The 11,454-nt window shown below is 45.3% G+C and overlaps 1 protein-coding gene across 5 annotated transcripts in view; it reads right to left on the bottom strand.

Moving 5' to 3' along the window:
• Positions 1–553: 553 nt before the first annotated feature.
• The window catches only part of DDR1 (discoidin domain receptor tyrosine kinase 1), a 49,189-nt gene continuing 38,288 nt past the window's right edge, over positions 554–11,454 (bottom strand). For 3 of the 5 annotated variants that reach the window (XM_069943769.1, XM_069943770.1, XM_069943768.1), the window contains 15 exons: positions 10,946–11,174; positions 10,702–10,849; positions 10,443–10,551; positions 9,812–9,998; positions 9,148–9,394; positions 8,446–8,601; positions 8,067–8,224; positions 6,970–7,180; positions 6,211–6,303; positions 5,498–5,730; positions 3,906–4,033; positions 3,497–3,703; positions 1,570–1,804; positions 1,080–1,229; positions 554–829 (listed from right to left, as the gene is read on the bottom strand). In XM_069943769.1, coding sequence (XP_069799870.1) covers positions 671–829; positions 1,080–1,229; positions 1,570–1,804; positions 3,497–3,703; positions 3,906–4,033; positions 5,498–5,730; positions 6,211–6,303; positions 6,970–7,180; positions 8,067–8,224; positions 8,446–8,601; positions 9,148–9,394; positions 9,812–9,998; positions 10,443–10,551; positions 10,702–10,849; positions 10,946–11,174 — 2,650 coding nt within the window. In that variant the 3' untranslated portion in view covers positions 554–670. The remainder of the gene's footprint in view (positions 830–1,079; positions 1,230–1,569; positions 1,805–3,496; positions 3,704–3,905; positions 4,034–5,497; positions 5,731–6,210; positions 6,304–6,969; positions 7,181–8,066; positions 8,225–8,445; positions 8,602–9,147; positions 9,395–9,811; positions 9,999–10,442; positions 10,552–10,701; positions 10,850–10,945; positions 11,175–11,454) is intronic. The other 2 variants (XM_069943771.1, XM_069943772.1) reach the window with 2 other exon arrangements.

Raw genomic sequence — 11,454 nt, 5'->3', positions numbered from 1 at the left:
CGAAATGCGTCTGAGAATTCTAGCGCCTGATGATGACAGTAATCTGAATGTTCCTGATCAGTTCTACAGTTTTCACAAGATAAGTGGTGCCAGAGTTCCCTGTAAGCCGTCTGTCTCTTCAAGAGAAATTTTTTTTGGCCAAGCTCCTTCTGTTCGATCAGATTGCACAGGTGATGATTATGGTCCACCAGGTCGAGAACAGAGCTTTCTCGGTCTATACGAGCTAACACAAGGTATGAAGAGAGAGCCCCTTTTACTACCATTATATGCCCCATTAGGTATTGTGAACGTCCTTTAAGGGCTTGGCGTGGTCTATGTTTCTTGCACACTTTTACAGGGACAAATTAAGGGGGTAGAAGTTAATAATCGGATTATACTGCCATATTGTCATGAAAAATCCAGTGTACTGAGTATAGCATATGTTTGGATTATAATCCAGCATTTCACATGTATGCACCGGTAGACATGTCTACCCTACATCTAGGATATCCAGTGTGTATGACAGGCTGAGACACATTGCAGTGGAATAGTTGTCTGGGATGAAGGCATGATGAAGATATACACAGGACATCTCCTACGTCCTATAGGACATATATAGGGGCGAAGAGATGATGCTATAGGGTTAAACTGATGACAAAGGTGACGTAAAGTGTTCAGAATAGTGCTCAGGTTACTCCTTCACTTCCACACTAGGACAGCAGAGGGCGTGAGAGGTGAGCAAAGCGTGGATATCCTGGAACGATGGCCGCTCCCTGCAGTCTCTGGCCCAGCACTGCAGCATTAACTCGTAGAGGGTCTGAGGGCAGGGCGGAGGCCGGGACAGATAGATCTGGAGGGGCACAAAGAAGGAAATAGAATTACATAACGTTTTTTTCATGTTACTGTGTCTTTAAAAATAAATAATAATAAATACAATAACAATTTATAGAAACTGGACTATATGTATATTCAATCATACCGGATGTCACATGTGACCCACCCCCCCATCCATATTACCAAGGAAAACCATGCAAACAAGCAGCATGGGCCCTTCTCTTGATGCTGGTTCATGTCTCCATTATATCTATAGCCACACTCACCTGCTTCTTACTGTCCCGATAAACCTCCCCCGCGTTCTCAATCACGTCTTCATCGTTCAGCTCCCCGTATGGCTGCTCCTTGCACAACATGAAAATCTCCCATAACGTCACTCCGAAGGCCCAGATGTCACTGGCGGTGGTGAATTTACCCTGAAGATAAGGATAGCACAAAGGGAAGGGTCAGTTCTACATGGTGATGATGTCGTCTTACAGACCATAAGGTTTCCATTGGGGTTCTGGCGATTTTTGTTTCTACAGCAAGAATACCCTACAGACTAATATTGATGTTATCGGAACCTAATGGATGGAACCTAATACAAGCGTGTACGTTATAGGGACTATATGGCTACACAGGGGTCACAGAAACCCTATATCAACCCACAAATTCTGCACTTACACGATACTTCATGACTGATATTCCATCTGTAAGATAAAAACTTAACCAACCCCCAAAGAACCTCATAGAGATCAATGCTTAACCATCACTCACCATCAGTATACACTCCCAGGCCATCCACCGGATCGGCAGCACTGCCCGGCCCTGTATGCGGTAGTAATCTCCGGCGTACAAGTTACGGCTCATTCCGAAGTCGGCTATCTTAATGGTGAGGTTTTCGCCCACCAGGCAGTTTCGAGAAGCAAGGTCCCGGTGAACAAAGTTAAGTGACGAGAGATATTTCATACCAGAGCAAATCTGCAGGGCCACATGGAGGAGGCTGGGGTAACTGAGGAGAAGAGAGAGACAGGGCTATGTGTAAGATGGTGGATTCACTCAATATCAACATGTTCTATTAATGGGTCTCATGGCGGACCTAAAACGGTTTACATATTTCATCATGGAAATTGTGAGGATATGAAAGTTACCCATTATATCCCTCAAGCAGTAGGTAATCCCATAATTGTGCCCCATGTAGTAGCCCCCCCTCCCAGTGCCCCACATAGTAGCCAGCCCTCCCGATAGTGTCCCATATAGTAACCAGCCCCCAATAGTGTCTTATATAGTAGCCACCCCTCCCAATAGTGTCTTATATAGTAGCCAGCCCTCCCAATAGTGTCTTATATAGTAGCCAGCCCTCCCAATAGTGTCTTATATAGTAGCCAGCCCTCCCAATAGTGTCTTATATAGTAGCCAGCCCTCCCAATAGTGTCTTATATAGTAGCCAGCCCTCCTAAGTGCCCAATATCGTAGCCAGCCCTCCCAATAGTGTCTTATATAGTAGCCAGCCTTCCCCAATAGTCTCTTATATAGAAGCCAGTCCCTAAAATAGTCTCTTATATAGTAGCCAGCCCTCCCCAACAGTCTCTTATGTAAAAGCCTGTCATAAAATAGAAGGCAACCCCCACTGTAGTTGTTCATGACTGCCCCCTTAGCTTGGACTCACCCTTCCTGCGGCTCCAGAGGCTGCAGGAGGTGCCCGTCGGAGGATGCACGTGATGACTTCACCACGTTGCCAGTGTTGGGGCACTACTGAGATACTTCAAGGCCACGAGAATATAATATGGATTGTCCACGCAGCTCTACGGACCACCCATATTATAATCTGCTGCAACGTCAGGTGGGCCAAATTTAACACCGCAAAGGAAAAGCATGACGGGCCAAAAATAATGGCACCACGGGCCAGCGTTTGACATGACTGTTTTAGAGGGTATCCTGAATTAAGGTTGGGAGAGAGCGCCATGCATGACTGGTATCACCTCATTCTTCTTTGTGGCTTGACAGGATCACAACCCCCCCACCAATGATGATGTGTTGGACCCCCTCCCCCCCAAGTATTGCAGTCTACAGGGTATGTGCCTCTTATGCCCTACCAGTCCATACCAGCCATTGATGTTTTGGTAGATCCTACCAATTTTGGTGGGATCTATTAGGACCCTATTATACAGAGTGATAATTGGCCGAATCAGGTCGATTATCGCTTTGTGTAATAGAGAAAACATTTAGCCGATGACAACGATCATCAGCTGATTGTTGATTTAGGTTTGGACCTAAAATCGCTGGGTGCCGACTACGCATCCCTACGTGTAATAGCAATGCGCGGCCGATGGCTGCCGATTCCCCAAACTCTTGACACCTTACCTCTCCCCACTCCAGGGAGCGGTAAGGTGTCAGGTGTTTGAACAAGAGCTACATGGACATCGCTAACGACATCCATCAGCTGTCTAATAGGTCCAGTAAACAAGCACGGTCTAGCAGATTGGCGCTCGTTTACTTAAATGATCGGTCTGTAGTTGGCCCATGTAATAGGAGCTTAGCAAGCTGATGGCTATGATAGGCCATGGACAGACAAGCCAATCAGTATTGCACTGAGCAGGCAAATATCTTCCCTAATATAGCTAGGTTCTCCATTCAGAATTGCTGGGTTTATAGCTAAGATCCCATTGATGTAGCCAACATATCAATCTATAGGTTTGGTCACCTGATACAGGGAGGGTTGTGTCCGTCCTCCATGCGCTCGTCCTCCTCAGCCAACTCGTGGGAACTGAGAAACTGGTTGAGGTCTCCATTCTCCATGTACTCAGTGATCATGCACAGGGGGTCCTCATCCAGACAGGCTCCTAACAGGCGGATGATGTGAGGGTCACTCAGACGGGACAAGATCTTCAGTTCCTTCAGGAAATCGCTCCTGAGAAGAGGTAAAGAGTATGAGTGATATAGTCCCTGAGAAGACTGGAGCGCGAAATAGGGAAACTGGTGGGTAACGCAAACATATACTGGTATTGCCACGCCAACTGATATGATGGGCACATTGGCCGGGTAATTTACAAATGCTCCGAGTCTAATAGTACGTACAGCTCACTGGGTACATTACTAATAGATCATCTTACCTGGCATTTTTATTGGCATCGGCCCGTAGTAATTTCACTGCCACAAGAAGACTCCGCCCTTTGCGCATGTTGAATGGGAACTGGAGGACTGGCAGCTCATGGGGGTTCACGACCTCACACAGGTGAACCTGGAGATTATAAATGACACTGCCTATAACTATTATATACTGGAAGGATAGCTCTGTAGTGTATACAATAAGATATCATATCAGGGGGGACATTAGTAAGGGGTTTCTCCAATTTTCCAAGAATTTAATTAAAGCGGTATTCCAATGAAAATCTTTTTCTTTCAAATCAACTGGTTTTAGAAAGTTATGTAGACTTTTATTCTACTTCTATTTAAAAATCTTAAGTCCAGTACTTAGCAGCTGCTGTATGTCCTGCAGGAAGTGGTGTTTGAAGTCTGACACAGTGCTCTCTGCTGCCACCTCTGTCCATGTCAGGAACTGTCCAGAGCAGGAGAGGTTTTCTATGGGGATTTGCTACTGCTCTGGACAGTTCCTGACATGGACAGAGGTGGCAACAGAGAGCACTGTGTCAGACTGGAAAGAATGCAACACTTCCTACAGGACATACAGCAGCTGATAAGTGCTGGAAGGCAGGAGATTTTTAAATAGAAGTAAATTACAAATCTATGAAACTTTCTGAAACCAGTTGATTTGAAAGAAAAAGATTTTTGCTGGACAACCCCTTTAATATGGCAAAGGTTTGTGATGTCGGGGGTTTTCATTCTAGTGTCAGCCTGCAGTATATACGTAACAACCAGACGGGGCTTATAGGATCCAGAAAGGAGGACATAAACATCCTGGCAGCAGTCACGTCAATCTGCTTTATTAGGCTATGTTCACACAACGTATAAACGGGCCGTTATTTGGCACTCAAAACAACAGCGTTTGTTTTAAATGAAAACTGCATTGTAGTCTATGGGCAACATCCGACAATAATTGACACGATCATTATTTCGACGGCCATAGCAAACAACGGACGCTTAATAAATTGTGTAAAACAATAGCTTCATGAAAAGAACGTTGTGTAAACATAGCCGTAATCAGATTTATATACATTTATGTAGGGAAGAAGGTCTATAGATGGCCAATAAGAAATAATAGACCTGCAGGGGACAAATGATTGACAGGGAGATGTCAGTAAAAGAAACCTAACAGGAAGACGGATCATAGCGGTCAACGAGAAGATGTCAGCAAGTCTCAGTTTGGTGTCAAGAAAACAATAAATAAGGGATGAAAGGGCAGAATGGATGACAGGGAAGTGTTAGAAAGGCCATAAACAAACAGGAGTGGATTACAACTGCATGAAAGGGGGTAATGGGGCAATAGGAAAGACGAACAAATACAAATATATAGGGGGAGATTTATTAAACATGGTGTAAAGTGAAACAGGCTCAGTTGCCCCTAGCAACCAATCAGATTCCACCTTTCATTTTCAAAAGAATCTGTGAGGAATGAAAGGTGGAATCTGATTGGTTGCTAGGGGCAACTGAACCAGTTTCACTTTACACCATGTTTGATAAATCTTGCCCCATGTTTGATAAATCTCCCCCATAGTGTCTTTTGTATATAGCAATGAGTACTTACCTCCCCAAACTGCCCTTCCCCCAGCTTCTCCCGGAATAGCAGATGCCCACGGGGGAATTTGCTGAGGGGCAGCTCTTTGGAGGTGAGAGTGTCAGCAGTCAGGGCAGGCACGGCATAGGTATTCCCCCCTGTCACCCCCTGCAGGGTAACTATGTCGGCTTCTGCATAGTGAGGGACGCTCGGGGGGCACACCATGGGCAGCTTAGGCGACTCCAGTTCTCTGTAGCCGCCTTCTGGGGAGAAAGAAGGAAGAAGGGAAAAGCGAAGGATGAACAGAAATAGTCAGGAGCGAAATAAAGTAATACAAGGATCTGAGAGACAGTGAAGAGGGAATGATCAACAGAAGAGAGCAGAACGTCACCTTACAATGGTTGTACAAGTATAGGGACGATTATCAGGAAATAGACTGGGAGGTGCCCCATAGGGGCCAATGGATTCTTATGGTGCCAATATTGTATTTGTGCTGGATTAATTACCTCTTTAAGTACATATTAATATGAGTTCCCTATGACAACTCAGACGGTCACACATTATCCCAGCATTCCACATAATATAGTCCCTGTACTTCTATTCATGCATCAACATAACAGTATGAAACACATAGCTAAATATGGACTCTCCAGTCCGGAGACAGATAGAGACAGTGAGATGGAGAGTATATACAGACCGGAGCTGGCCGTTTTGCGCTCAGCTCCGAAATGACAGCCCCTTACCCTGGCTGTTGATTGGCTTAGCCTGTGGCTCTGTGATTGGCCGGCTGTAGGTGGAAAGCAGGAGCTCATAGGCTGGGTTGTTTAACAGTAGAGCTGGAGAGACACATGCAGAGTATATAGTGTACACCGCCATCACCATGCAGACACAGTGTACACGGAATTAGGTCAATACACACACATGCACACACACGTCCCACCCCACAACAGGTCTGTTAATACAATGAACACCATTAGTTACCCATAGAGAGTTACCCAAACATTAGAAGTCCCTAGACTAAAATTCCAATATTGCTGTATACAGTGTATGTTTTTTCAACAGACATTTTCATAGCTGTAGTTCACAAATTGCAATGGCAGGTACTGCAGGGCTGTTCAAGCCTTGATCCTCGCACAGCTGCTAATGCTGCAGCATACTACCACAGACAGCAGGGGAGGCTCAATATCACCAGTGCTGCATGCCCCAATATGTAACTGTGCCTGGACCAAGGCTTGAGCAACCCTGCAGTTCCCAACACAGCCATTGGTTGCAGCAGAGGAGCCATGTTGCCTCATAATATATAATTCCGTTTTCTATAATACAGGTGTATTACAAAGTTATATAACTTTATTAAAGAAATGGGTAAAATGTACCCTTTAACATTTACATATATTCCTATTCATGCACTTACCCTACACACATGCACATATTATATACATAGCATATTACCCCACTAGACACAACACACACGACATGCACCATCCATTCATGCACACACTCACCTGCCCCATCAGAGCTCGGGCACAGGGTAGCCATCTTGGCGAGTGGGTTGTGGTTGGGCTCTTGGTACTCCCCCTCTGAGGTTAGGATGCGCTCATAGCGGCTGCCATGTCTAGATGCCAGCGAAAGGTTCTGGGTGTTGTTGATAACCACGGTGTCGGAGGGGAGGGACAGGTGGGCGGTGAGATCACTGTCTGAGGGGCGGTGCTGAGCCTGGAGAGATCGGGCAAAAAAGAAGTAAAATTAGGTTTTTATTATGTCTTCAAGTTGTTGAAGCAGCAGTTTGTACTTCAGAGCAGTTCTTCCTATTGTACATTGCAGCCATTTTGTAGATACAGTAAATAGCTGAATATTATGGTCACCAGCTGTGAATTGAGATGAGTGGTCAACCAGACACCAACTGAACATACACCTAACACTGAAAGACTTAGAGGAAGATGGAAGAAATTCTTAAAGGGGAATTCAAGTTGATTTTTTTCTTTTCAAATCAACTGGTGTCAGAAAGGTATATACATTTAAAATTTACTTCTATTTAAATATCTCCAGTCTTCCAGTACTTATCAGCTGTTGTATGTACTGCAGGAAGTGGTGTATTCTTTCCAATCTCACACAGTGCTCTCTGCTGCCACCTCTGTCCTGACAGAGCAGTAGCAAATCCCCATAGAAAACCTCTCCTGCTCTGGACAGTTCCTGACATGGACAGGGGTGGCAGCAGAGAGCACTGGAAAGAATATACCGCTTCCTGCAAGACATACAGCAGCTGATAAGTACTGGAAGACTTGAGATTTTTAGATAGACGTAATTTACAAATCTGTATAAATTTCTGACAACAGTTGATATGAGAGGAAAACATTATTGTTGGCGTTCCCCTTTAAGTATTTCTTACATTTTCCTTTACCTTTTTTTACTGTGATTGTTACCCCCATTCTGTGTCAACTCGGTTAGGATCTTAGGCAGTGTTCCCAAAGATTTATTCCGTTGCGTGATACCGGGAGAGTGACTAGTCATCTGGGTGGAGTGATAAGTGACTAGTCACAGCGCTCTGCAGGGATGACTAAAAGGCAGAGACACGTTAGTGGCACAAAATTCTTTTACCCACCTTCCCCAGCAATCTCTTCCAGCGCTGCCTCCAGAGGATAAGAATAATGACAACCAATAGGAGCAGGATAATGACCACCAGACAGCCAATCAGAATGGAGGTATTGCTGCTCTCATCCTTGACGATCGGCAGGTTTATCCGGTTGACACTGACGGCTTCTACGGTACAAACAATATACAAGACGATGTGAGAAAAAGATGCATAGATTACAGCGCCACTTCTGTCTATAGGCCATGTCTGGTATTGCAGCTCAGCCCCAATTAGATGAATAAGACCAAACTGCAGTACCAGACACCACCTATAGATAAAACTAGCGCTGTTTATGGCAGAAGCTATGAAAATTTAATCTACATTGGAACTTATGAAATAATTTTCTCACCGTGAATACTTTCGCTGGAGCTTCCTATGGTAGTCAAAACTACCAACGTCTTTTGGCTGGTGCCCTGCGGTGGGTCGGTTGTAGGAGGTTGTGGGGTATCTTCCTGTGGTGGGGGGAGGGGACTTGGTTCCTCTGGTTCTGATGAGTCTTGAACATCTTTGGGATAGAGAAAAACATTCATGTCACATGATACTGAATACAAGGAGGTTACTATGGGGGCCTTTCCTTTCCATTGTCATCTGGGCCTGTTTGTTAAAGGGGTACTCCAGCAATTTTTTCTTTCTTTCAAATTAACTGGTTTCAGAAAGTTTTATTAATCTGTAAATTACATCTATTTAAAAATCTTTAGTCTTCCAGTACTTATCAGCTACTGTATGCCCTGCAGGAAGTGGTGTATTCCTTCCAGTGTGACATAGTGCTCTCTGCTGCCACCTCTGTCCATGTTAGTAGCAAATCACAATAGAAAACCTCTCCTGCTCTGAACAGTTCCTGACATGGACAGAGGTGGCAGCAGAGAGCACTGGGTCAGACTGGAAAGAATACACCACTTCCTGCAGGACATACAGTAGCTGATAAGTACTGAAAAACTGGAGATTTTTAAATAGAAGTAAATTGCCAGAGTAAATGGGTAGGGTTGTCAGAAAGAAGACATACACATAAACTGTGGACAATGTTGTATCTGTATATAAAGCAGATACTGACCAGAGAGAAATGAGATTTCACTGAATAGCAGCCACGGGCTGGAGAAGTAATAGTGACAGCGCAGGATTCTCGCCAGCCTGCCAGACAGGGACATGGTGACGGTGCGGGCGCTTGGGTCACGGACGTCCATTGCCAGAGATAGAGTGACTGGTGTCGGGTCCCACGGAGTGTGTAAGGAACGCTTGAAGTAACACTCTACACGGCGGAAGACCTGGACGCCTCTGGTGTGCATGTTATTGGCGTGTACCTGTGAGGACAGTGAAAGATCAGGCGGCCATATGCCAAAATGGGTCCCTGGATGGAGCAGGCCTACTAAGCAGCCTTGGCTCCTCAACAAGCTTGGGTGTATATAAAGAGGAATTTACAGGTGTGTTTGTTTCTATACGCATGATGGACGCCCAACTAAATGGAGAAGATGTGCGGGTGATACTTACATGGACATGAAAGGACATATCTAGAATCCTCCATGCGTATAGAAACAAACAAACCCATGCGGGCAATAGCGATAAGGAGAAAGTGACATCGGCCTCACCTTCTAGTGTCTTCTAGTTTCCCCTTCCCTGCTGTAGGGTCTATGTACACACTCAGAGATAAAGTAATAAAAAAGGGGAGGAGGGGAATGCAGCTGCAATATGTATTCCACAGTTATGCATACACTACTCACCCTCATATAAGTGAAGGATCTCAAAGCATCAAACTCAAACTCCATCTCCAGGTATCCAGATGGGAAATTTGCCTCATTCCAACCAACATAGTCGTACCCAGGCCAGACCCCCTGCTCCTTGTGCTGCAGGAAGTCATCAGCCCCGATGACTCCATCAGTCAGCTGACCTAGTCCTCCATAATGTAGCCTGTAGGGGAAAACAATGTGAACACCTAACCAAAATATATCTTCCTTTAATGTTATTTGAATCCCTGTTCTCAGGTGGTAGTATGTCATCTGGCAGTCAACTTAGGGAGAGTTACAGGTCAGGCAAGGCTTCCTGGGAAAAAAAACTGCAAATGAGCTTTTCAGCAGAGGGAAGGTAGCTATCTCTCTAGTGCCACCTATTGGAGGTAGCCTCCTTGTAACAGAATGTTCAACCCTTTTAGTCATGTAGCAAAGTGTCTTACAGGGCAGTAGCTACCTACAGAAGGTGGCGCTAAGGAGAATGCTGAAGGCCATTTGCATGCCGTGAATCCCTGTGTCATGATCTGCCTTCTCAGGTACGACGCTGGACACACAGTATCAGTTTTGCATTAAAAAAATATTGTAGATACATAGTAGGTTGTCTACGATGTGCGTACATACTTACCCTCCAACAGTAAACCCGTCATACGTAGAGTCATTTAGATTGACCATCCCCATTCCTAAGCCAAGGTTCATGAAGTCTCCAGGTGGAGAGGTATAGGAGCGGAGTCCATCTGTGGTGGGAGAAAAATAGAAGTCAACAAGATGGGGACAAAGACGATAAACAGATATGGAAAATGCTATTGCACCCTCTAATATCCCCCTATAGAACATGATCCATAGTCACCACCATTGGACAGTCATGGAGTGAATGGTAGGCTCACCTTGCCAAACGCATCCATAAAGTTCCACTCTCAAGCACACGCTCATGACTCGGTCAGCCATGGGGTAGAAGCGGACATAGCGGGCGACTATTGAGGGTCCGAGGTCCTTCAACACCAGATCATGTGTGTTCTCATTTCCAACTATCACCTATACAAGACAGGATAGGCCCAATGGTGAAACCACTTAATCTGAGACTGCATTGTGGAGGACATCTACTATATCGCCTCTGCCACCTCATCTCACCTCATTCCCCCACCGATCCCGCCACTGTGCCCACTTGTAGCCATCTCTACTATAGCGCAGCTGGTAATAGCGGACAAACTCTTTTCCCAGTCCTCCGCTGTCTCGGCCCTGTGTACCGACCAGGGTCAGGAAATGCAGGCTCCTCAGGTCTATCTGCAGATATTCTTCATTACTAGGATAGACGGGCCCGGATGGGCACCAGGCGCCATCGCCATCATTACTCTCTAGTCTGGGACATGGAAAAGAGACAAGTTACTATGCCTGGAAAAAGACACTTATACTTCTATCAGGCTTCTCTATTTTAGTATAATGTACAACATGTTCTTCACACGTATCGAAATACATCAGGTATAAGGTCAAGCTAAAGTGGACACCTCATATACTAAGTACCCTGAGTGCACTGAGGTACAGCCCCTTGCCAAACCCCACTTGACTAAGAAGAGTAATATTACTGACACAACTGAGGTCAAGTCGACTGACGGTACTAGGAATTATAGTAAGGATTACAG

This window comes from Dendropsophus ebraccatus, chromosome 10 (genome assembly GCF_027789765.1).
Source record: "Dendropsophus ebraccatus isolate aDenEbr1 chromosome 10, aDenEbr1.pat, whole genome shotgun sequence".
In the NCBI taxonomy this organism is placed as follows: domain Eukaryota; kingdom Metazoa; phylum Chordata; class Amphibia; order Anura; family Hylidae; genus Dendropsophus; species Dendropsophus ebraccatus.
Note: the sequence above shows the minus strand (reverse complement) of the source record. Positions and strands in the feature narration are given on the sequence as shown.